This window comes from Rissa tridactyla, chromosome 1, assembly GCF_028500815.1.
Source record: "Rissa tridactyla isolate bRisTri1 chromosome 1, bRisTri1.patW.cur.20221130, whole genome shotgun sequence".
NCBI lineage: Eukaryota > Metazoa > Chordata > Aves > Charadriiformes > Laridae > Rissa > Rissa tridactyla.
The window spans coordinates 76037865-76065483 of NC_071466.1; the positions used below are offsets into that span (position 1 = coordinate 76037865).

Genomic DNA, 27619 nt, shown 5'->3' on the forward strand with positions numbered 1-27619 from the left:
ATTAATGAGCTTTGTCCTTTAATAATAGATATTTAACATTCCCCCCATAATTACATATTTCTAATTAACGCAGCTCCAACACAGCTGCAAATACGCAGTTAATAATTATTAATAAGAGCTTTATCAACTCAAGAAACTTTTCTAAATACCAATAAAACTTTATAATACTAACAGATATTTTAAGATATAGACAGGCAGATTGATTTCATCCCTTTTGTCTATATTTGTGTACACAGAGAATGGGATAATACACTGGTTACCCTGGAAAGAAACTTAAGATATCTTACTGTATTGCAAAGAGTGAACAATGAGATTTTATCCACACCTTTTCTTGACTATGCTGTACCACCAGAAATAACCATATGCCACTGCTTATTGAATCTGAGTGAAGGGGCTGTAAAAAGTCACTTTAGTCCTATACATAGGAAAAGGCTTTGATGCAAAAAGAATGGAAATCAAAGAAGGCAAAAGACAAAACACACTCTTATCTGAAAGAACAAAGATGTTTGGAGCAGAAAAGTGTAAAAATTAAATTTTCTAAGATTTTTTTTGTTTGAAGTTTTTTTTCAAGATCTCAATCAGAAGAGGCTACACATTTTGAGGATCAAAACTAGAAAGAGCCTATCCTGAAATAAATAGTGAACTAGTTTAGTACAGCAACATCAGCTTAGAACTCTCTACATCAGCACTTTACATCACAGGTCCCTGTAGGCCAACGTGAAAACATACCTGTAGCCCATCTTACCTATGTTCATCAGTAATCCTAAAGGGTCAGACAGCAGAGCTGAGATCAACAATGTTAAACCTGGCACAGGTGTTTGGTGGATTTTTTTAACATACACTTGTTTTAATTTCCTGTGCAGTGTAGGCTTCCAAGAACAAAATGAAATACTTCATTGTTTTCAACAAGCCTATAAAACAGTACAGATTAGATTAATTCAAAAATATCACAAGAAGTAGATTTTTTTTTCTCCTTTCTCCTCTGGGAGAAGGAGAGGGAACAGAAGACTGAAATGCAAAGAGGCAACTGATCAATATTTGAAGAAAAAAAATCAATTTCAGGAGAATGAATGTCAAGTTACTGAAGAAAAGAATGATTACATGGCGGGGGAAAAAAAAAGGCCCACAGATTTCAAACAGAAAATCTAAACGAGAAGTGCATCTAAAAAGATTAAAAGTAATATACCAAAATTTCAAGGGTCAGAGTAGGATAGTGAAGTAAGAAAATATTCATATTTGTGGTAAGCACAAAAAAAGAAATCATCAAAAATGAAAGAGGAAAAAGAGGCATATTCTTTTACCAGAAACATATTTGTATTCTATGAATACGTAACACGTAATCAGTTTCAAAAGAAACAATACTTAAAATAAATGCCTGAAGAAACGAGCTTCAACAGCTTAATGTGTTTTTTGAAGAACTTGAGATGGTAAGACTTCTCCACCACCAGGGATTGGTTCTTGACATATACTGACCTCCTGAAAATTTGACGCCAACATAGAGGCAAACAGCTGCCTCAAAGCAGAATTTACCCTGTGTCATTACAGCGGCACAAGTTTGGAGAACATGACAGTTTACAGTAAATGCACTTCATTTTCCAACTGGAACCTCTTATTTCATCAGCTTTTTCCGTCATCCGTATCTGCAGGAGGCAGAAGCTCTTGCAGCCTGTTCTTCTGATCGCTCCCCACTGACTAAGGTAGCAAAGGGCAAGTGGAGAAGGGGAAGGAAGGATCAAAAGATGAGGACCATGGGGTTGAGGAAGTTGTGGGCACAAGATCTACAGTTCATGTTTGGGGAAAAAGGCTGTGCAGGAGGAGCAAGAAGCACACCTTCGGGTTGCTATTGTGAGTTGAAGCAGATAAAATACTTCCTCTTTCTTCACCATTAAAAGAAAACATGCTAAAATACAGCTCTAAAACTTATTTGGGTGTCCACACAGTCTAAAGTTGAGCCTGCATTGCCAACGATAATGAATAAAACACGGGAAACTACAATAAAGACTGATAAAAGAAGGGGAGCAGCAACACTGAAAATGAAAATCTATGAGAGATCGCTCCTACAGCAACACCAATTGATTTTTCTAACAGTGATAACTGCTAATGGAATAGAGAGTGCAATGTGTTGAGAAAGCGGGACTTCAGGCACTAAAGTTAAACATACTGAATATAAGGTAAGCCGTTATTACATATTCTAACAATATTAACATCCCTCTCTTGCAAGACATCCGTGAGGGTACAAAACAACAGCCAAATTTTTTTCTTTGATAGTTATTGACAGCTTATATATTTATAGTTTAAAATTTACTCTGGTTGTAACATTTGTCATTCCCATAAATGCTATGGAGAAAACAGTAAACATCATGATGCAATAGGTGACTTTCCACATTTTAAAATTCAAAAAAGTTTATTTATAAATATGTATTTCTACCTTTGAATTTGCAGAAATAATTTTTCTGCCAACAACAGAAATTTTTTCTTGCTCTTTTCACGGAAACAATAAGCTAATGAGTTATTCTGAAGCTTTTTCTTAGAAACAACAGGAGAAATCCTTGGCTCTGCTTTTCAGTTTTAAGCCTTTTTTTCATTTGACACATGAATTGTTCCAAAGTAGCTTTCTAGGACGCAAACACGAAACCTCAGCCATTACATACATTAAAAACCTGTTGCTTTTTCAATTGTTCAAGTATTGCAATTTTTGTTTTTAGATGAAACTGCATTTAAAAGATTATTTTGGTTCTGTGCTACATACCTACATATATTTATAGTAAAATATAGTTCAGTCCCTCTCCACACTTAATATTATATCTCTTTGCTCATTTATAAAGTACGTAGAGGCAGTTTTAGCTTCATAAATAAATCACCAATGCTGAACGATGTAATCTAAATGTCTAAAGAATCTGTCATGTTGTATGCGTCCACTACTGATATTCGGTTAGAAAGTGTTCAACTATCCTACCTTTTTAATGGGTAACAGGATGAAAAGCTTAAAATATGCAAGGGATATGGAAGAAAAATGAGCATACTGGACATATTAATTATGGAGGACCTTGTAGACTTTATTTGATTCCCTTCTTTGTTCCGTTCTGGTGTAAATTGGTGTGTGATTTAATTTAGAGAATTCATTGACAGTGTGGCTGCTCACAGGAATTAAAAAAAACCCCAAACTGTTACCCCGCCCCATATCTGTTCTTTATTTCAAGATAATCAGACAGGAATAGTTTTCAGTTCAAAGAAATCAATTGGAGCCCTGTGCTATTTCTGACATGTTTTCCATCTGTACTGCTCATGCAAGGCATTTTTGTTGGGTTTCATAACTCAAGGCTTTGGAACGAAGTTGCAATAGATATTTAAAGTTCCCTGTCCCTTGACTTCATGTTAACTCAGACTCCATTTCCTCTTTAAATGATGCAGTAAAAGAATTTCTAAATGCCACTCATTAAAGTGTGCTCAGTTTAACCTTTGAAGAGTACACTACATTCATAGGTTGAGGTGCCTTAGAGAAGGGAATAACCAAAGCTTTTTTTTTTCTTTTACCCATTTTTAAAGTAATTGTTTTTAAAATAAAATTTTTCACACCTTTTATAGCCCAGACTTATTTTCACTCTCACAGACAAACTATAATCCTGTTAAAATATTAAAACACTAATAGGGCCTAATAGAAAAACACGCAAGATTACTGTAATATTAATATTACTTACCAAAATCAGTTACAATTCAAAAAAATTTCCTTGCACATATCTTGTTCATGCCATTAGTAACACCGATGGTACAGCAAGGATTCATATGCACACTTTAAAAGTATATTAAAGCCCAAGAATGAAACCCTTCCTTGTGCTCCGTTTACAACATAAGGACAGGGTGGGGGGGAATCAAAGACAAAACATGACTTACTTCCAATATGATCAGCACGTAGACACCTACTAAAATGATGGACGCAATTGTTACTTGTGCCTCTATGTTTGCATGAAGGTACTGATGCTTCATGGAGAGAGGTACGCTTCCAGGCTCCTGTAGGAAAGCTTGAATGTTTATGAAGACGGCGCCTCTGGTTAAAGAAAGAAGTTTTGATTACTTATGGAATGAAATATGATTAGTTTTATTTATGCATTACTATATGCATTTTATATTGAGTATCTTTAAATGTATGTATGTGTATTATATTTTTACAATTGCAATCAAGTTTTCAAATATTTTCACTCTATCCCCCTAAATAGTATAGTTTGTAAAGTAACTCAAGTACAAACCAGCCTTGTAAATCCATTTAAGCAGCAATGAGAAATCATCCTTTCCTGCCCCTCTGAAACAGGTAGTGATAGATTATTTTTAAAACATTATCTACTCCTATGTAGGCAAGTCCATGTAAACTAATAGTTCAATGGATCATTTCCCAGTCTCTTAGCCAACCTGTTTGGTATCTGAAAGGTTCTAGTCGTGATGATTTGCTGATTTCTTCTTGAACTTAAGGGTAGAGACCAGTTGTATACCACCTGCAAGAGAGTCACATTTAGCAATATTAATAAAAGTCAGTGAAAGCACTATGTCTCTGATCTGTGAGTTTACATTTTGTTCAATCTGTGCATTTTGGAGAACTTTTTGTGGACAGGACATAGCAGACATCAGCCTAAATTAATTCCATCTGGTTAGGTATGTTACAGGAGCTCAGATTGGAGCAAACTCATCCTCATCCCCTCACTCAATGAATGAAGTGAGAGACATCTCTAGGAGGTGTTCCAGAGCAGTGATGCCAAATCACGCTTCCTGTATTGACTATAAAGAGCACATGGCAGCCAGGCTGAGAGACAACAATATGGTTCACCCCCAAAGACTGCCTGGGAAGAAAACTAACATATAGGAAGTACAGACAACGAGAGGCCCAGGAGCAAGGTCCTAACCCCAGACATTATGAAGAGGACATGGTAGAATTTCAGGGAACAGAATTCCTGTTTGGCGCTCTTCTAGCAAAAAAAAAAAAAAAAAAAAAAAATCTTCAGAAAACACCTTCTGAAGCTTTGCCTATTACTACACACTGATATTCATGCAAGTTTAGCCAGATACACTCTTTAAATGTAAATACAGCTATTCTCTCTTTTTTTAAAGTAAAGGTACTTAAAAAAACATGAAATTTGGTTAATTGCAGCCTAAATCCTTAGCCGGTCCTAACCCTGTATGCTACAAAGTGAAAAAAAAACCAAACATCTTAATCAGTCAGCTTGGAACACCTGACAGAGAAACAGCTGAGGAGCATGCAGGCAGGGAAGGTTATTTTGGCAACCTGCTCCTTGGGTCACATCAGGACCGCCGCTGGCACCGCAGCCTGCTGCAGCCAACTGTGCTCTGGCTACCCCACAGCAACGAAAAGGCTCCTTGGGGGTCACTGCCAGCAGCACAGGTTACAGCAGCCTCCTCATCACGGGGGTGGGTAGTTTAAGAGAGTGATTGCCAGTACGGAATTGTTTGCCATGCTGAGGTAATGGGACTAATGTTTTGCTGTAGACTATGAGATTGGGTGTAAGCAGGAACACTGTTGGCATGGTTCAGCTGTGCTGTCACTGGTGGAGGCAGGCCACCCTGTCACATATACAGAATGAGAGGGAGTTGTTTGTATGTCAATGCTATTTATTAAATGATGAAGCTTATTTTCATTTTTCAGTGATATACATGACAGGCTGCAAAAGACCCTCCTTCACCGACTTCTCTGGGAGAGAGAAGCAGGAACGTGTTACAAAAAACATCAACAATGAGAAAGCCTTAAGACAAATAAAGCCAATAAATGTGACACATGTTTGAGAAAATAATTTACAACAAAATGTGAAAATGTATTTCACTGAGTGCAAAAAGGCACTTCGCACTTGTTTCTTCCTTCCAAGACAACTTTTGAAATGTTGCCAATTTTAAAAACAAAAAATCCCACACTAAGTGTCAGTCAAGGGGCATAGGTTTTACAAAATTTTAATATAGGAAGCTGAAGGAAGTCTTATAAAGACAAAAGAAAATGTAACTTTACTCTTATTAGAATAAGTTTTCTAATGCTGAAGTTGACACACTTCACAGCAAGGAAAAGCACGACCACGTAATCCACGCAACGGTGATGGAAATATAAGTGATAAAACACATCTCAGAAAAAGTGAAAGAAAATTTAAAGACCATCACCTGCTGCTGGCGTCTCCTCCTTGTTCCAGCGTCTTCAGTCTGGCTGATTTGTACTACAATGTATTCGTCTGCTTGCTGATCAGCTACATCTGCTGCAAATGGGCCTCCTATGTCTAATTTCAACAGAGGAGAATCACGAAAATCAGTCAGATTCATAGCTGTTAATCAAGTTGTTAAGGTGTAATTTTCCAGTAAAAATTAATATAGGCTGTACAAATTCCAGGGAAAAAAGTACAGATTAATCAACTTATATTGAAAAAAGCATTCTTCAGCTAAAATTATTAAGAAACTATGAAAAGAACAAAATGGATGTTTACTTCCTCACCAAGTAACGCTGTTTGGGCCAGGTTTCCTGAGGAAACAGGAGTTACAGGTTCAGAACAAATACGTCTGTCCTTTCCTAGTGACTTTTGAGATCATCAGTGCTTTCAGCTGACGCTGTAGGTGTACCAAAGCTCAAAAATAGCATATGGAAATAGAGAGACAGAGAAGTAAAGCTCTATAAGTGCTCGTACTAGATGAAAGGCTGCATCATCAGCTCAGCAATTTGAACATCACAGAATTCGTACTGGGGAAAACACTATGGTCGCTCTAACCACGGGGAAAACTAAATCAGAATCAACTTTCTATTCATGCCAGGGGATATGCTTTTTGGTCAAAATTTTACTCACAAATTTTCAAACATCTGAAAGACATTTTCAAGCTCCTCTCAGTTGATGTACTCACAGACTGTTTCTCCTCCAGCTCCTTCATCTACTTTTTCTTTCTTTCCCTCTTGGATATCTAGCATGAGGTGTGGTCAAACTGCATCCCTAGTCTAATATAATTGAGAAATCAGCCAACCATGACCTACAAATCCCTTGGCAGTGTGGCTCTATTTGTCCCAATACATGTAGAACTATTTAAACTTAGTATTGTGACAGTCCACTTCTGGCACGGTTGAGAAAGAAGCACGGCTGTGGGTTAGGGGAAGGGGGAAAGCCTGAGCTTTTAAACTCTTCATAATCCATTTGTTGCTATAATAGAGCAATATTGTAATTGGTTTGCTCCTATCTATGACCAAATAGAAAGCTAAGGCATCACCAACACACACACCCACAAAAAAAATCCTAAGAGAAGAGACTTGATTTTACATATATATGTTCCGTCGAAATCATGTGACTTAATCACATGCTTGAGTATCTTAATGGTTTTAACATCTGACATTTAATTGAGCACACTACAAAGAGTGAGTCTGTTGCAAAAAAACCCATACAAGATGATATACCTACCAGAAGGATTTTCTCAGAAAGACATTTTGTTGCCCACAGAACTCAAAGTTTTTAGCAGGAGAAGAAAAAACACAGTATAGTTAGAAGGGACTAAGGGCCATGCTGTGCCCTGCTTCCCAGCGAGCCCTGGTAAGGCCACCCAGTCTCCAATGGGGAAAGCTTTGTGACATTATGCAGGGGTTCTTCATCTTTAAAAGAGTAGTTGCATCTGCCCACATTCCCAGCAGGACAACTGGATCTACAAAAGAGATGTCTCTCACAGATCTCTTTAGCAGATCTAGCGGCAGGCAAGCAGCCAATACATTGCAAAGTAATATAAATGTCACCCTGCTTAGCATAGCGAGCAGAGCAAACACTCACATGCCATTCATTAAGAATGAACCTCCCAAACACCTATTTGCTTAAAGGAAGTGCACAAGAAAGGATTAAAAAAAAAAACAAAAAACAAAACAACCAAACAAAAAAACCTCAGATGCAACAAGTCAGGAGACCAGTTCCAGTCAGGAGAATTTACACACACAGCCCTTAGCAAGTATAAATACAAATTACTTCAGTTCTCTTGTGGTTCTGAAGGTTTTAAGCGTGATTTGGCATCACAGTTTTCTGTGTCCTAATTAATACATAATATTAATCTCAACTGGAACTATAGCTATACCTTTATCTAGAGACAGTAATTATACCTTCTAAAAGGCCTGCTGACCTAAAGTCATTAACCCAGTGATTTGGGACACCTCTTGATGGTCTGCCTTTTATTAGGAGTGTAGCCAGTAATTTATGTCTTGAAAAGCTTCAGGTGTGTATAATTATGGCAGCTTCCTTTTAAGCAATACTTTTAAAATAAATCCTGTAATTACCTAGATGACACATTCAGGAACTATTATAAAGGACGCTTAAAATTAAAGGGGGAAAAAACGACACCTTATTTTCAAGAAGAGTGGTTCCTTCCTTCTTTTCCTATAAAGATGAGGATACTTAAGGTGTTTTTCCATTCCTTTCTGTGCACGTATAAAACCATCGGAAGGAGCCCTAGCAAAACAGCTTCTCCTTTGATTGGAAGTAGAACTGAACATCCTTCGCTGGTCTGCACTGAGGCTTTGAAATCCCATCAGAGTTATCTTTCTCCAAACAATATCTAGAGAGTCTGTCATAATTCCATTGTTAGACTGCAGCAGATCACAGCCTTTATGAAAGGTGAAATCAAAATAAACCAGGAGAAAACTTCAGCCATGCTTATATGAATCAAAGTAGGATTTTTTTTCATCAAGCTGCTCTTCAGAATATTTTTTGTTGTGCCTTATCTTGGGTTTCAGTTTCCCTTAAATTGCCAGAATGTGATTTCCTCTATATTTTAATCATTCAGATGTGACTAACTTTTGGAAAAATGATCTTTTTACTTCTAATATCCCCTTTTATTCTGCATCTTAACCATGCTAGGACTTTTTGTCTTTTCTGAACTTTTTTTGTAATGTGGCCTCCAGTGTGTGTCTTTAAAGCAAAAAATCTCCCTGACAAGATTTACAGCCAGAGCTGTTATTTTTTATTTCACTTCAGCTAAGCTGCCTCATTTTTATGCAGTTCCATTCTTGAAATTATATTACTGCTGTGAATTATCCTGTCAAGGGATTTGGGTTTGTGTATGCTTTGTGCACCATTACACAGGGGCTGTCTGTATTTACCTCTGGCACCAGACCGGGTCCACTGCTCAGAGCTAAACCGAGAGCTGTTTTTTCTCATCTCGGTTTTCTGACTAGCTGCTCCTAGAGGGTATTGAGAGGTGTGCGAGAGTCACCTCACGCCACTTCACCTTTTTGTAGCTTACGTAGACAACGTGACAGAATGGGATGCAGTGGCTGAACACTTCAGTTGGTATTCATTCACCACAGTTTATACTTCTGTACTCTGGACCTCTGAGTCAGTTACTCCCTTAAAATCAGTGAAAGGAGGGTGCTTTCAAGATGGAATTCGTTGCTTCGTTTTAGACTACCACACAAAGATGAGAGGAATCACTCATGAGAGGCATCAGTTCTCTCTATTAACTATAAAGAGAGCCTGGGATGACTAACTCAGGTGTAGCTGAGATGAATCACTCTCTAAATACTGAGTCCCTGCTCTACCCTCCATCGTGCCATCAATTCAGTGTGTACAGAGCCAGCTGAAAAGCTGTGATTGACAAAGTTTCTCTGTTATATTTGCATGTAGATGGATGACTTTATGCTTTCTTTAACATCTACATGTATCAACCTACTCTGCCTACTGTAAAATGTACCTTGAGAATACTATGTCTATTGATTATTTTTTACCGAGTTTCTGAGGGGCTTATATACTATTGATCCTGATTTATGACCAGGTCACCCATGCTAGATTCTCTAGGATATTTCCATTTTAAAGAAGGCATTTTGCCTTAGTCTTAGCATCTGTTTTTCTATGTTGTCCTTAACTGGGGTTATTTCTGCACCACTTTTCGCACTTTTGTCTTTTGATGTTCTATCCCTGTTTGTAGCTTATGAGGTTATTTTTACAGCATCGCTTCACAATATACCAAGTTGAACCACATGCTTTTCTATACCTATTGGTTTCCCCATCTGAAGAATGCTCTGTAACTATTTTTTTGATTTAGTAGTGTCAGCAATCTGGTTCCATTTTTGTCAACACTGGATCCCTCCTTTCTCTCTGTGCTCCATCAGTTCTAGAAGTTTTGTGAGTCCTTAATAAACTCTATTTTCTACAGCATTTTCTCACTGATTCCTTGAGATTCTGCTTCTTTGCCTGCCTCACACATAGTCCTGGTCTTCATCCATCTACTCAGCAGCTTGAGCATTGCCTGCAGGCCAAAACGCTTAGTATGTTTCCAACAGGATCAACAAACATAAACAATTTTTAAATGTGTTCTGCAAGGAAAAATGACAGAGGAATGTCTGACAGTAGAGAACTAGAGTTACAAAATTAAAAAGAAAAAAAATCAAAGGGGAAAAAGAACTAAAGGGATTAGAGAAATTGTTTAATTCATTAAGTTAATTTATGCTCCATGGGAGAAGAGCACATTTTTAGGACTGCCATAGAAGCTGAAAAGACTGCTAAAATCTGACTATAATCTTTGCCTCACAGTCTTTCTTTCTTTCTTTATATATATACACCTCTGTTTCAGGAAGTGGGAAAGGTGATTTTCAGTGTCACTAATGGTCATGGCACGATTACAAGTTTTCCTAGTGACCTTTTCTTGCTCCATGGTTAACACAGTTGCACCAATCATTCAAACTCATGCAACTTCAGTGAGGAATTTGATAATAAGCTCAGCACCTCCACTCATCTTATGTCTGCTTGGTCTAGAGCCTCCCCATCAACTTCCATACGTGGAATTGTTCTGAATAGTTCTACTGAATACAAATGAAAGGAGAAATCTAGCCTATGAAGTACATTTCAACATATAATTGCTATTGAGCTACACCTTCTACCTTCTGAATTTGAGATCTTAATCTTGGACTGGGTGCGACAAAAACCCTCAGAGCTACTGAGGAAGGAGATAAGTCAGTGAAAATGGCCACTGACTAGTCAATTTGATATCTCTGGTTTTGTCTGATTTGGACTGACCGGAGGCCTGATCAGCCATGACTTGAGATGATGTATTTTCATTAAGTTTTGTTTTGCACTTAAAGAGCAAGTGAGTAAGGAACTCTTCCCACTGGGTACTGTGCAAATATATACCTTGCAAAATGTCAGCCCTTGCTCCAAAAATTTTACTTTTGGGGGATATCAAACATTTAAAGCAAACAATCAGATCAGGACTGAAAGGCTTTAAAATATATTTATAAAAATGCAAGATCTTTGGCCAGACTCAGAAAGAATTCACGATCGACTCCCCAGTTATTATCAGGTTTCAGGTTCAAGAGAAGGAAGTTCAGACAATCAGTCTGAAAAAGGAAAATAAAATTGCTTCACCTAGACTGATTTAACTTTCCCTCACCTATAACAGGAACTGGCACAAGTACAGAGGTTGAGAGCAAGCAAGATTGTTACAGAAACACTTGTCTGAGTAAAGATGGAAATTCACAGCTCAACAAGGTAGGCGTGAGACCTATTGCACAGAAATGCGCTGGAAGAAGATTTAACTTTTCTTGTAAAAAAACAAACTATTTCTACTACTGAGAAGTGTAGAAATAGCAATAAATATATCAGGTACAGTGAAAGAAGAAAAGGCACTGTATCGGGGAGACAAACACTTCTTTAAAAGACAGCAAGGTATTGTACAGTTTGATTGCGTAATTCCTTAGTAGTATCCATGAATCCCCATTACTTTTTAATTTCATAAAGCCTTGCTCAATTCAAAAAGTTAGTGCACAGTTCTGCTCCAGCAGCCTGTTTCTCCAATGCTGGAGAAAAATTTAAAATTTTGCTTAGATCAGGGCAGAAGTTATTAGAAATGAAGGAACAAACACAGAGTATATTTAGCATTTCAGAAGATTCTTCAAGTTTGAAAACCTATGTAAGTTGTGAAGAAGAACAAGAATATTTCTCATTCACTTTTTGGTCAACTAGTTAATGGAGAGAAGTCACCTAAAGGTTTGAATGACCAAACAGTTAGATAAAATAAAAATGTTCATGTCTTAGAATAGGTACGTGTAAGTAAACTAAGAAATGCTGGAATTTATTCAGACTCTATATCTCTTCCTCTATTTTTATAACCCACTTTCCAAAGGCACATCATCTTATTAATTATTGATGCTTCCCACTTAACATACAGTCCTTGAGCAAAAGATCTGAAAATGCTTCACACATTTACATCAATAGGGGTATTGAATCTTGCTTCCTGCAAAAAAGAGTCCCCTAGCCAGGCTTCAGTATAAACTTACTTCTTTCTAGTATTAGAGAGCTGACTGCTAGAATTTATAAGCCAATAAATTTCAAGTGTTGTCAAAAAGGAACAATATTACCACTATTTTGAAAAACTGTACTAAATCCACTGAATTTGTATCTGGTGCCGATTGGGAAATCAGTATTAAAAAAAAAAAAAAACCACACAGCCTTACAGACTCAAAAAGTTTCTATTAATTCACAGGAGGCAAGATGTTGTTTTCAGAAACTGCAGCCAACACACCTCAGTGCTACATGCCAGGTTTGTCTCCATGGGGATGGGGAAAGCAAAGGGAGATACAAGTAGGCTAATAAAAAAGAAGATAATGAGAAGAAAAACAGCTAGAGTAAACCTGAGCAAAAGATAAAGGCATGCAGACATAAACAAAGAGGAACTAGAGCAAGTGGAAAAGTGCTGAAGAGATGTCATATGAAAAGCAGGTCACCCCCACACCAGCAGATGGTGGCCTCTCCCAGCAGCTAGACAGAAAGTCCTGCCTCTGGGCAAGCCTGAGTTCTACGAGGCGTGACAGAAAAAACACAAATATCTAAGTGACACCAAGATAACGAAAGATATGAAGTCCAAAGGGGATCACTAAATTTATTTTTGAAAAAAATGTCAAACTTTGTTTTGATTTTTCAGTGTGTATGCGGACACATTATATGCATGAGCACACATCCATAACACACACATCAATGTGCATGGGCATTTCTGGAAAGACATAGAAATGAGAGGAACAAATTAAAAAAAAAAAGTATATAGTGGTTAGTACCCATTCAACACTTCTTAACAGCTTTTGAGGCATGAGGTGATTGAAATGAATGAGTAAAGAATGTTCATTTGCATACTTTGGCATCGTATGAACTAAGAGACTTATTTTCCACCCAAAGCAGTCTCATGTAATAACATGTAAGGGTTTTGTGACAAGGACTGCTGCAGCACACCTGTCAGCCTACCATGAAATTCTTGTAGACGTTCAGAGAGTAGCACCTAACATCCGCTAGGAATACCACAGTCTGTCAGCCGGCATAAATCACATCTCCAACACTGCTGTGTCAATGATTAACATTATCCAAGCCCAGCCAAAAAGGTCAATACTTTCTTCACTATGTAACAAAGTGGACAACCATGTGAGCTTACTTCTGTACAAATGAAGACTGGCAGCAGCAGTGAGACGACATTCAGAATTGCCTGTGCTTTTTCCGAACCTTTCTCCTTGACCCTTCTTTTTGAATTACCAGGTCACCTTGAAAACGAAGCATAGCTTTCCTGGATTGCTTGCCTCTCATATTTTTCCCCAGTCCAGTGATCTCTTTTCCCCAGTCCAGTGACAGAACATTCAGTTTTCAACACACATGACACAAACTAAGAAGCTTCAGCTTCAGGTTTGTTAAGTAAGAAAGGGGAATGCTGTATTCTGACTGTCTGACAGCTATTTGGCTCAAAGCATCCTAATGTGATAGGTAAAATGTGAAATATGGGAACACTCATTTGTACCCAAATCCCAGTCCCACCAGCATTTCCCTGACACGAGCAAAAGGAATAGCTGGTTGCAGAGTCAACATGCACAATGCAACAGCTATGGTTCCAACACAAGATCTGTGGAAAGAGAGCAAATCCTCAAGTTATGCCGTGACAGTTGACTAAAACTTGAACTCAAAGACTTGCTTTGTCAGGAGGGTGGCAATACACCCTCCTTCAGCAGACCGGGCCATGACAGCCCTGGTGCTGCTCAACACCACACATATATAGGAGCTTTCAACAACAGTTTCAAGGAGGACAAAAATATTGATGTCAACAGGATACTGATGGGAGTTTACAGTTGAAATTGCCACTGGTCCTACTAAATGTTCATTTGTTTTTCTCCAAAAAGCAATCATAACTTTTAATGGCCCTCAAGCACTAACCTTTTCTTTCTCATTTACCCTACTAATTATTGTGTTATATTGTGTCATTGTTGGTGACAGTGAGAATGCTAATAATCAAATCTATTTAAAATGGACTCTCCCTGCTCAAAGCCATGGAACCGCCCAGTTAAATAGAAAAAGTCCACATTTCAAAAATTAAATCCTACCACACCTTTTCCAAACAGGACACCTTCCAGGGGCTTGTGAAATATACCTATAGGTGAATCATCTTTTAACATCACTGAAACAAGGGCCAAGAAGATTGCAGACCAGACTGATTAAACTAGAAATATAGTGGGAACAAGAAACGTAGTTTATTTGCAAAAGGTTTTTTTGTTTACTAGCTGAATGCCCATCCCTCAAAGACTTTTCACATTTAGGTCTGTATTCACCTGCGATGAATCATTTTTATTTTGGGTTATTCTATTGCTTGTTCTTCTGAACATTTCTTGGCAATCTGTGGACTTAAATTCACTATTGACCCGTTTTGTATGGAAAAATTGTAAAGGAATCTCCACTGAAAAATATCAAGTGATCCACAAATCCATACATATGGCTAGGCTAAGCTGTTCTGGAAATATATCCACGAATCATCTAATTTCTTGCTTTTGAAGGAGTTCGCTGAGTAGCATCATGGTCCATGTATACACCATAGATATCTTACAGATGACAGTATACAACCGGTGCAGTTGCTGCAGCCAGGTGCATGTCCCAGCTATTTGCTGGGCCTTGATCCCACTGACTCTGCAACCCACTCCCACACTTTTGGCTTCATGCAGAGACTGGACACGAGGACTGGCTGGACACCACAAGGTGCCCCAGCAGGCCATTCAGTATGACTTGCCAAGGAAGCATGACTGTGGCCAGCATCAAAGGACATGTCTACATGTAGCTCAGGTTCTGAGGACACACAGTCCTCTCACGGTACAAGACAGAAAACACCCACCCATTCAACCAGCTTATCAATGAAACTTCAGTTCTTTTTTTTTTTTTTTCAATGAAAAAAGGATACAGAAGCTTTCCAGAGGTGACACAGCCAACATCTGCCAGGACACACCTTGATCTGGATAAATGCCAAATAAAATCTAGGGCAAGGATAAAAATCAAACATACATTAATAACACAAAAACTGAAAAATACCTGCTAAGCCTATCTCAGATACTTGAATAAGACTCTTTCAAACTGTACATTAAATTGTAAGATTGCTTTCAGTATTTTCAAGTATGTTTCCAACACAGCTGAAAAGCAGCCCTGGGATACTTAACAAGGATGACTAATATTCCTTCCATAAACTTACTGCCAAAGTCACATATTCAATGTATTTTATCCAAGTGTCTCTTAGGACAAAGTTGTAATCTTAAGGATCTAACTGGAAAGCAACACCCACATCTGAGGAAATACAGGGAGTCATCTATTTTGTCTTTAATACAGAAGTCCCACTAGCCAAAAGAAGAGTTCCTCACAGCAGCTAAAAGGATAAACTCCAACTTTTTGAAATGTTTCTCAAGTCTTGCAGTCTAAGATTTTGCTGATTTTGAAGATTTTGGTAGCAGAGGGCAGCACCGTTGCAGCCCTGGTAGGGAGCTGCCTATCTCCTCATGGCCTTCTGCCTTTCACACCATGGAGCACTGTGATTGCTGGTGCATCCTCCCCAGCACAGTTCTTCCTATGAACATTCCCCAGGTGTTAGCCGCTATCTGAAGACTCACCCTAAATTCAACAAGTAACCATTAAGGACACACAAATTTGAGTTTAAGCTGCCTCCTCAAACTCAACTGCCTACCCTAACACACTGTCCAGGGTGGTGGCTAGTGCACCACACAGTGATCTGATTAGGCATAAGGCCCTGCACAGTATTTTCACTTTTTTGCCATCTTGCCCCAACCTCAAGAAATGTTATTAGCTAAGACCAAATATGACACCTCATTTTGAACTAATTCTAAGATACTGGGGTGGGGAGGGGAGGAACAGGGGTGGCTGCTAATTCAATACTTACAGAGCAGACAACTACAAAGATAAAAAGGCCTGAAACTTTTAGGACTTTTAGACAGCATCTGAAACGTAAGAAACATGTATTTACTATATGGCTAGTTTAAAACAAATCTTTCCTGTTCTCTTAATAGCTCTGACATTTCAGAAGCATCGTGGTCATCACTTAGGGATGATAATATGTCACCCAGTCAGAGTATGAACATCACTACAGGAGGTCAGCAGGGGTTTGGGAAGCCTCGGTGACTATAAGGGCCTCCTGCCCCAGATTTGCTGCCAGCTGGGTCTCATTGCTGGCAGTTTTTACTGGAGTTTTTACCCCTCAGGCTGCAGCATGAGCTGGTGCTGGGACCTGGAGCCACTTTGCTGCTACGGCTGGCCCCCCACAGACCCAGAGTCCCATCAGCTCACCCTGCTCTCTCCCAGGGAGGCAGAGGAGCACTGCCACTGCAGGGAAGTGGCATGGCTGAGCAGAAAGCACAGCTTGTTGCATTGAGGGGTGTTGTGAATGACTTCCTCAAAACGGGACTTCTGATATACATCCTGAAAGGTGTTGGGAAAAGACAGTTTGAAAACGAGAACAAGCTTTAAGAATTTCCCAGTTTTAATAGTGTCTCTAAACCAAATGTACTTCATGAGCATCTCTAGATAAACCAACTACAAAAATTAGGTTGGTTTTTTTCCAATAGCACATCTGAGCCCTTTGAAGGAATGCCCAGTTCTGGAGATTTGATGCCATCAAATTTTCTGAAGTGTCAGAGCTTACTACTTGGACAGGTTAAGCAAGAATAACTCTAAATTAAAATGTGGATGTTGAAAATGAATGCTCTCAAGTAAGAAATCTTAAGATTTAACACTTTTAAATTACCATTTTTTTAATCTTACCATAAAAGGCAACTCAATTAATTATTTTCTTCTTGCCCATCAGTACATTACACGGATGTCTTAATTTACAGAACTCTTTCTGGTGATTTGCCTTTATTACATCTTTTTACTAATTGAAGGAATTGATGTTCTTATTCAATTTTTTTCAAAAAGTAAACATTCAAACATTGTTTTTCTGACAGAATGACAAGAGTAAGGTTGATTTAAGCCTGATGACAAGCTAAAAGGAAATCATTTCAAGTTACTAGGATAATTAGTTGAGAAGTGAACAGTGCAATAAATAATAGCTGCATTGTCAGGTGCTATAGAACAAAATATTATATCAGAGTTGCCTGAAAAGAGTCAGAAAAAATTTTTAATCAGAGTGGAAATAAGACCCTAAATCAAGTTCATTGACTGAAAACAGCATGAGTAACTGGAGACCCATTTTTTAAAAACATTGTTTTCCAAAGATCCCTTCCTTTTTAGAATTTTCCAAACAGGCAGAAAAAAACCCCAACAGCTAATAAAAATATGTTGCCACAGACAAACTGGTACAAAGGCGTTACAATGGCCTATGAAATACAAGTGATATTGACTTTACGCAAATTTTGCATGGTATAAAAATCTACAAAAGGGAGAGGAAGAGGGGAAGCCAGCTGGGTGGCTTCTTCCAGAAATGCCAGGTAGCCCTACTCTAAGGAAAAACAAGGTAGCAGAGAGGGGGAAGAGGAAAATAAGGGCTTGAAAAGAGAGGAATAACAACAAAAGCCATTATCAGCACCTCACAACTGATAACTTCTTTTGGTATTGCGTGATTTATGGAAAACACTTAGTGCCAGCTCAGTCATGTATCCTCTGTCCTACTTGTATATCCTCGCCATTTCCACATTACAGATCTATTTCAGTATTTTTGAGAATTTGTTATGGTATGAATTATTAAAGCCCGGTCCAGACTGGTTTCATTTTAATGTACTTGATATCTTCTGTTTCCACTTCCAAATTATCATTTCTAATAATAGTAATTCAAACTTTTATTGAAACAAGAAACAGCAATAACTTGATTTTAAGACATAAGAAAAATCAAAATGCATGAATTACACCTTTATAAACTCATTCACTTGTCTGTAAACAACAGAAACTCATCTAAAGGAGCTGGCAAGATATAATAAAAAAGGTTTTGTAAATGGCTATTTTACTAAATGTGGAATTTAGAAGGCTCTTTTCCTCCCGTCTGCTTGTTTTCATGGCATTTTGTGTCAGGGAAGCAGCGCTGTTAACAGCTTACAGTTGAGAAGTGATCAGCCTTTGACTCGCCCATGGTTTGCAATCTGTCTCTTCCTACAGCGCTAATCTGGCACAGCGATGCAAGTACAAACCCTGTGCCAAATCCGGCGCTGATACATGCCTCCGGCGCAATCCTATTTGACTTCAGTTGGAAATGCATGAAGTATAAATCTATGAAGGATTTCACCCCCTGTTCTAAACCAAATGATTTTTAGTCTGATCTGCATGTGGTGTTGGGCAGTTTAGCTCCATTTATTATCTCAGCGGAGTTATGCTGATTTACGACAGCCAAGGAGCTGGCCCCATACGTACAACCCGCACTATAGCAATGAAAATATTAAATATTTCGCGGGAAGTGCTGCCAGAGAAATGCGCTGCTCCCCAGATTATAAATCTACACAGTACTGGAAACAATTGATTCTACACTCCCGCTTGATGCCTTTGTTCCGTCAAATACCAGGCAAAGCTACTGCGAGTGTGAAGAAAGACGCCTGCCAAACTTCTTCACATCTGCTCATATTGCACTAATTGCAGCCATTGAAATTCTCCTGCTCCATTTGTTCGGCAGCAGTGCAGGAGAGTGGCACGCCACACAATACCGTGTGCACAATGAAAGGAGGGAAACAATTGTGAAGTGATGAGCTAAGACAGCGTACAGATTGGGAAAAGATGCACGGAAATCTCATTGGAAAGGCTCCGTGGATCAACACAGAGATGAGGACATGCAGTGCTGGGCTCCAAGCAAATCTGCAGAGCAGAGGCCAAACCAAGCCAGTATAAAGTGGTGAAATTCTGGAAGGGCCAGAGAGAATTCGTATCCAAGATTAAAGGGTTTGCTAGTTAAATCACTGGCAGAAATATCCTGAGAAAATTTGAACTTAAGCTCTTATCGCATTGGTATCTTTTAATATATTAACAGATTCAATTTCCTCCATGCCTAAATGAGGTAAAGGACTACTTTGAGGTAAAGAGTGAAATATATTAATGTACTTAAAGGTATAAAAATCCTTAGTTAGATTTGGCATTGAGTATGTGAAAAGCTACTATAATGACTACAGAAAGACCATGTTAGATACATATTTTAATTAAAGTGAAGTACTTCATAAAAGCAACAAAACGCTGAAGAATAAAGCTGTGCAATCAACCAAGGGGCCTTTAAGAAATGGTTTCAAAGAAATGCTAAGAGCAATATAGAAAGTATTTATTAACAAATTTAGAATAGGTGCCATGAATGTTGCTTGTAAGAACAAGGGGCTATTGATCATTAGGTAGAGGCTGTAATCCATTTCACCAGGGTTTATTTATAAACTATCAATGGTGAAATATGGCCTAAATACGGAGTGTCATTTTATTCATTTGCAAAAACCAAATCATTTTCTAGACATCTATACTTAAAAACAAATTCCCACAGAAATAAATAAATAAATAAATAAATTATTGAATTCAGACCTCATCTTTGATAAACTGAACTTGACATGAAGGTTGTCCAAGATTTCATATTTCTCAGAAACAGATCTGGACAAGCTCGTCATTTCACTTCCCAGCTGAAACCTCTGCTCAAAATCTGCAGAGCTGTTGTCCCATGAATCATCATCTGTGGTAAAATCTGGATTATGAAGAGCCATGCACCGCAACCTGTCACACATTTTCAATAAACATAATAAGACAAAACAGTGGTTATTTCAATAGACAGTAGATGCAACTGACCTTGCATATCCTTAGGTTCACTGTGAGAGATTTTAATGGAAAAATTAATAGAAGGAGATTTACTCAGTACAGACTGAGTTCCACTTGGTGACACAGCGAGGTAGGCTGGGGAGCAAAAACAAAGACCCCATGACATTTAGGTGCACCTGGGAGAACCAGCTCTCTGAGGCACCAGGCAGATGTGCCTCAGTATTTGGTGTGTAAACCCCCTGCAAGGACCCTGCCTATAGTTCTGCTGCATCTTCCGGTGCTCTTGATGTAACAGCACATGGAGCAAATGAGAGCACACGACCTGCAGTTGCCTATCCTTAGGGCTCTCTAATCACCCTGACCTCAGACCTTACATCCTTCCCTTCCCCATTTGCAGCCCCTTCTTTCCACTCAAGCTACTCCAGACTTATTCTCTGCTCGCAGCCCCTGCCATTCACTTTATTTCCCAGCAGGTTTGGTGTCAGGATATGAGAAAGAAGCATGCACAATTAAATAGAAGATAGCTTGGAAAAAAAAATATTTAGAGTAAAATGAAAGTAACTCACCCATTTTCCTCTGAGGAACCCTTCAGTAGTGGTGTCTTCTCTGTAAAGTCAGTGGTTTTTGACCTTGAGCTGAATAATTTGGAAAAATTGAAGTGATATCTTTGGAGAGAAAAAAAAAAAAAAAAAACAGTAAGTCTGCAGTACAATCGATTCACCGCAGGTCCACAGAATATTTTGCTACAAGTGCATCTAACTAGTTAAATAATCTTTAAGAATGGAGTTCACATAAATTAAGGTTTTAATTAAGTTTGAACTAGTCATAGTAGTTACTTCTTTATAGTCATGGGGGACTCTACTGCATAAAATAAGATAAATTTATCTTATCCTTAAAGCAGCATCTAAAATAGTAGTTAAATTCCCTCTGAATGCCAGAAGAGCAATAGACACCTAATTCATACTCACATGCTTATATTGTAGACACCTAAATGTACAGTGGAACAACTACACTGTAATATTAGTGAGGCAAAATTCTGAAGGTAAATAGTTACATATATTCATAGAAGTTCACATTAATCCACTCCATAAAACATAATTTCTGTTATATCAAAATATATTAGGATAATTTCTGTCCTGTAAATATCACTTGAGACATGGATCACCAGAAGTCTACTAAACTCTACAACAACTTCAGCACCCCTCGTGTGTTAGGGAAGAAAGCTTTATCTGAAGTACAAGTACTTCATTCCTGCTGCACAATCCCTTCCAAACAGTTTCTGTCAAGTCTGGTGCTGCAGATAATTAGCAGAGAGTGCGCTGCCTCTTGCCATATTGCAGCTTAGCATTGCTAAGAAGCCTTTTGCTAAAATATAAATCCCAAAGCTTAAGAAACAGCTGAAGAGAATCAAGCACAATCACAGGGGTCTAGCTTTGGGTCAGGCTTCTAGCAGAGATTAAATAATTGAGCCATTTTAGAGCACTTTCCAAGACCTGGCTCTTCCAGAGACATTTCCCATCAAAACCACCATTACTCAGACTCACTCAGATTTATTCCATTCAAAACTGCAGTCACCCACTACCAGAAAGTCCTGCAGAAATCTATAGTCCTACAGTCAATATGCAGATCTCGTTACTCCCAGAGACACCTAGAGGAAACCTAAAATGTCTTCTGCTATTGATGGACTGCAGGGGGAAAGAAATTATAAAATCATGAACAACCAAATAAATATACAAATGTGACGGGTCATTCAATCTTCTAAATAGTCCAAAAAAAAAAAGATCTGTGTATTTAACTTTATAACACAATGGAAGAGTGGAATTTCTTGCAATTCATAAAGGTATGCATGAACTCAGACTTTGCAAAATTAAAACCTCCAGTTAATGCTTCAGCTTTCTTGTTTAGTACTGTTATCATTCATAAGTCATGCGAGGTGTGGAGCAACTGGATATGATTATGTCAGCCCTGAGTGGCCACAATGCTCATTCAGACTCTGCTGTAAGCACCGCATTTGCAGTCTCAACAGAAGAGAAAGAATGAGTTAGAGGGACTGAATTATCCAGTACCTCAGGTCAGATGTTGGGCAGATTACAATTCAGGTGCTACACTGAACCTTGACAGTTCATCTGTGAAGAGATGATTGCATACTCTGAAGCTATCGAAGTGCTTCCTTTTTTAAATAAGAGAATATCAGTCACACAACAAGTTTAAGTGTAGAAATTCTGGTATTTTGAAGCAAGTGTTATTCTAATCTTATAATAGCCTTAGGCATAAAAGATTACTTGGAGCTTTTACAAAATGGAATCCATAAGGATAGCAAAAACACTAGCAGGACTTTAAATGTGTGTTCACTGAGCACTACTGATATGCTCCTGGCTAATCCCAGCATACCACTACATTCAAAGTTTGCATCCAAAAGTGACAATTTTAATAAAAAATCTGATGGTGGACCTTGAACTCATACATTCAGAAATTTAAATCACACAAAGACCGATTATCTGTTTCTGCTGTTAAACAAAATGATGACACTTGTTCCACAAAAAAGGCTCAAAATAATATATACTATATGCTGTTCTGATCTAACCTCACATTGTGCACACCATTAGCCTTTCCACAATTACTTTTCTTCTTTTCCTCCTAGGACATGTGCAAAATCTGAGATTAGTAACCAGAAAACTTGCTGCAAAAACTTCCATTTTCTTCTAATTGTTAGAGGCTGATACCAACACTGCTTTGTGTTCTGTAGGCACACATATATCTACTGACAAACCCCCCCACCTCATCAGGTCTTCACCACTACTATGAGTGAGCAACCAGTCTGCAAAGAGTGCTGAAGGGCAAAGGAACTGTAGCAATGGCAACCAGAAAGAGAGGATAAAAGTTTGGTGGAAGGTGATTTAAATGATAGAACCTGCAGTGAAGGATCCAGAAGGCTAGTTAAAGACATCACCTTCACTTTCTTTTTGCACATTTGCTATCCTCACTTGCTGGTATAGGTCTTACCACTTTTAAATGGAACTGTAGAGCTTCATAGATTGCCAAGAATGGCCAATACAGTAAAAATGGAAAAGGTCTTCAGATAAAGTGAAAACAATTAGTACATGACAACATCAATTTGCAGAGAGTAAAAACACACGGACAAGAATAAGCAGCAGGAAACAGCCAGGCTTGACAAAACAAAAATAATTAGAAAAGAAGCAGAAGAGCCTCAACTCCCCCGTGATGTGATTACTCTAATTAGAGAATGAAAGTAATATAAACAATAAAGCTAATTAGGGCATAAAAGAATCTTGAAGGCTGAAAGCTCTAGAAAGAAAAGTTGAAAAAACATCCCAGAAAAATAGCATCAGGATTATGAAAATGGAAGTCATCCCTGAATACAAGACCCTCTGTGCCTTTCATACTTCTGCAGAGACACTATTGGTGTGATTTGGTCATCCACTTCATCAAAAGATAACAGAGATCATCTGCAAGCAAAACCTAGGAAGTCCCAAAGACCCCCTGTTATTACAGGAGGAAGTCTGCAGTGCTCAAAAACCCTCTCAGCATCATCCTTGGTGCTCTTCAGCCCTGCAAGTGGCTGGCAATTATGACACGCTGTAAATAAGAGAAAGATATCAGTGTGACGCATTTCAAACCTAGGATCAGTTTACACAGGTTTTTTTCACAATCAAAAGAGATAGAAACTTTGATCATACCTACATGCATGAATAGAGTGCAACCTACCTCTGCTGAGCAAGTCAGCAACATTACCAAGGAGCTAATCACCAGGTCAGCTCATTAGCCCATTGTGAAGACACCCTTTCATAGGAACAGAAAAATTGGTCTGAATTTATACTGTGTGAGGAGCTGGTAAGCTGGACACCAGTCCTGTCCAGTGTTCTTCTCGCATGATTCAGACTCAAAAATCATTAGTGTTTTATGCATGAAATATGAGAAAAGACATGAAATAATTCCCTTTACATATTTATACATTTACATGTAGATATGCACATAGATCTTCACACAAAAAAATTAACATTCTCATTTCCCTTTAATTCAAAAGTGATGGGAAAAAATTAAACCCAAAAGCTATGAAAAAAAGTATTTGACAAGGACTTCTTCAAACAAAGCACCACTCATACATGGATCTTTCGATCCATGTGGAATTGATATAAGAAAAAGAAGATCATGTCCTGCCTCCTGTACAACCGCAGCTGTGGCCACATTCATTCTCACATTTACTGCAGCTGGGCATGTTTTTTTTTAATTAAGAGAAATCTTTCAAACAGAAGATTGTGTTCTTAACCACTTGGTTACTGCTGTGACAGTCGTAGATACAGATTTTGGCGCTCTCTGCAGGAGTATAGGTTTATTCTGAGAAAGTGTGAGTTTTCTGAGCTGGTTCCTTGCAGTCAAAGTCATACTTTCCCACCGCTAATCTTTCAAGCAATTACCATTTCTGACTGTCTCCATAGTAACCCAGACGAGAAATCAGCATTGTACGAGGTCTGTCCACACCCCAGATGATACAGCAGGCTCTGCCAAGCCATGGAGGTGTCCACAAATGAAGCTCCAGCTGCCTTAACAGCAGCTGGAGAAGGATCTCACCCACAGCATTAAAAAATACAAAGGGCCAAATGCAAGCCCTGGGCATCTATTGCAGAAGCCCCCACAATCTGTGTCTGTGCCACTGCTCCCACGCATGAGCAAGGTTTTTAGTGGCAATTTGTACTTCTCTACAGCTGTACAGCAGAGATATGACCTTCAAACCCCTACACTCATTTGAGCAGTTCAAGGAGAAGCAGGCTTCTCCTGCCCCTCCTGGCCATATGGAGAGGTACGGGGAGAGTGGGAGAGGAAAGGAGGAGATGGGGGAGACTCTAGTTGCTCCCACTGATGGGCTGACAGTTTCTCGGACATTATTCAGAATTGGTGGCTGAAGGCTGCTGCAGGTTCCACCACCAACATGCTGCTATCTTCCATTACCTGCAGGTAATAACTTCCAGGATGAAGTCCAAAGAGAGAACTCAGTTCCTACCATTGAGTACCAGACCTGCGCCCTGACCACATTTTCAGCCATTTCCTCACATGTTTACACGTGCCACTTTAAACAAAAGGAAAAGGAAGATTTTGTGGTATGAACAGTTGTTCAGCAATAAGCAACCTTTCAATCCCAAATGCACTACAGCAGAGGATGCCAAAAAAAGCAAGCATCTCACCGGAACCTGGGGAAGAAAAAAAACAGACTCATTCTAGTTAGCTGACAAACACTTAAAATAATCGCTAAGTTTGGCTGGAACCTATTATTTAGCTTTATATCGAAAAGATTAATCATGCCACACAATGCATTAAGTTTTCACTCCCTATAATAAAAAGCACGCATTTTAAACATCAGCTAATATAATGTTTCATCTGCCATTAGCTAAGTCGTGCACGCAACTATCAGTAAAGGAGCTATTTCTATGACAACAGACAGCAATAATTCTCACCTCAAAGAAAAGATTTGGTCAGAATTGAAGAAGAGGTGAATATGGAAGCCTAAGTATTGTGCAAGAACTTCAACAGTTTTGAACATAACTTATTCAAAATTTCACTATATAAAGCATTAAAAGCAGAATCTCTTCAGGAAAAAAGAGAAGTTAGCGTACCTCCCTGAATTAATAGTCACTAAAACCACTATAAGTGTGAGGCTGCCTCCTAAACAAAAGCCCAGGAATATTACTGAGACAAGAGATTATAACAAATACAATAAAAATTTAAGTAAATTTTGCTAGTGGAGAAGAAAGCTTGAGAAGAATATGAGAGATAATTAATCATGCAGGAGACTAATAACAACTGTAAGACTTTAATTTATCATTTCTACATTCTTATAGGCTAAAGCCTAACTTCAGAAGCACCATCTTCCTTGAATAGAAAACATTTATACAAAACATATGTACTCAACTAATTACTCTTATCATAACTGTAAACGAGCACAAAGCAGAAATAAAATGAAAAACAGAGAGGTTTTTACAAAAAAAACCCAAAACAACAAATAAACAAAACAAAAAACAAGAAAGAAAACCCCACACCAGTTTCTGACCGCACTTGAAACACATTCTTACACCAGATTTGGTATTTGTCAGTTTCTGATAAAGTCCACTTTTGGACAAGGGTTACATGGTACAAACTGTGCTGATCAACATCTTAGTATTCAGCTTTTAAACATTTACTGTGTACTAATCAGCTGTATACACACATCCATCAACATCGTGATATATATGCCCACACAGAGACGCAGCCTGCCGTCATGTTTTCTCCTCAGTGGTAGCACGTCATGGGGGAACCCATCACAAATGAAGTATGGTCAACTGATACACTAAGAGTCAAGGAAGGATCAAAGACTCCAGAACTCACATCTCTAAACAGGCTCCACACATTTTCTGATGACTGCTTTATGTAGCTTCAACTAAACCAGCAAATAACCTCTAGACCCTTTAAAAGCATGCACCATTAAGATGTCAGAAAAATTTAGCAATGAAAGCATTACTTAATACAGACTCGTTTTCTTTTTGATTTTCCTAATTTCCTATTAGTCAGGATTGTACAGGATTCCCCAGAGGACTGCAGCACTGCCACTACCTGACAGCAAGACACTGCAAGAGGCACAGCCAACTGGCAGGTCTCATTGAGAAGTGTCTACTATGCCAAGACCCCAGGCAACTAAAGAACATGCTTAAGAAAGAGGTAGTGAAGTGTGTGCTGAGCTTTTCCAAGATGGAAATGGTTCTTTAGAAGGACATACACAATGTCCTTACTTCATTCACTTCTGCTGGATTTGGAGAGTGAAAATGTCCTGCAAGAGCACGTGGTAGTGCTCTCTCCTCCTTCATTTGTGCAATATTCTGCTATTTCAAGAAGTAGGGCAATTTTAAATTCAGAAATAGTTTGGAAAATAGAGTGCTTCCTATATTTCCTTTTTTAAAAATCAAATCAGGCTTTGTAGCATTATTGAACATCCCTGAAAAACTAAATTTTCAGATACCTCCAGGACTTGGTAGCTCCTTTTCCTCAAGAGTCTTTGCCTGCCTCTGTCAGGGGAAGTCTCCATCAAGAAGACACAGGGACATGGCTAATAACTTAGACACACCAGGACCCCACTGCAATGCGTGAAGCTAAAAGGAAGTACTTAATCCTTAAGATGCCCTGATGCTCCTCTGACTCTCCCTAAAAGGACCAAGCTGTTTGCACATTTTCCAATCCCGTGTCAGGGCACCACAAAGGCTGTCTGTCCCGTGGGAGGGAGCCAGGAACAGAAGGTGGCTGCGGGTCTGCAAGGGCTGTGCCCTCCCCGCCCAGGGTCTGTCCTATAGCACCCAGCAAGGGAGCAGGGACGGGATGGGGATGGGACAGGGAACTGGAACAGCCCAGAGATTCATGACTACGCAGAAGGGCCACAGTGATGGGGCAGGTCCAAAAAGGCTACTCTTTGAAGGACTGAGAAGTTGGACTAAGAAAGCATAGCTGATGATTCCTCCTTTCCATTTTCTGCTTCAGCAAAGAAAATTGGAAAGCTACAGGAGAGAGCATGCAAAAACTGCAGACCGTCTGAAGGAGAAAATACATTTCAGGAGCAGGTGCTGCCAAAACAGCTTAGCTGTTGG

General features: G+C 38.8%; 1 protein-coding gene across 1 annotated transcript in view; it reads right to left on the bottom strand.

Annotated features, from left to right (window-relative positions):
- OCA2 (OCA2 melanosomal transmembrane protein) overlaps positions 1–27619 on the bottom strand; it is a 171804-nt gene that overhangs the window by 128856 nt on the left and 15329 nt on the right. The window contains exons 2-8 of the mRNA XM_054219851.1: positions 20561–20659; positions 19767–19952; positions 16174–16231; positions 15190–15262; positions 6151–6308; positions 4405–4487; positions 3892–4045 (exon numbers count right to left, since the gene is read on the bottom strand). Of these exons, the coding sequence (XP_054075826.1) occupies positions 3892–4045; positions 4405–4487; positions 6151–6308; positions 15190–15262; positions 16174–16231; positions 19767–19952; positions 20561–20659 (811 nt within the window). The remainder of the gene's footprint in view (positions 1–3891; positions 4046–4404; positions 4488–6150; positions 6309–15189; positions 15263–16173; positions 16232–19766; positions 19953–20560; positions 20660–27619) is intronic.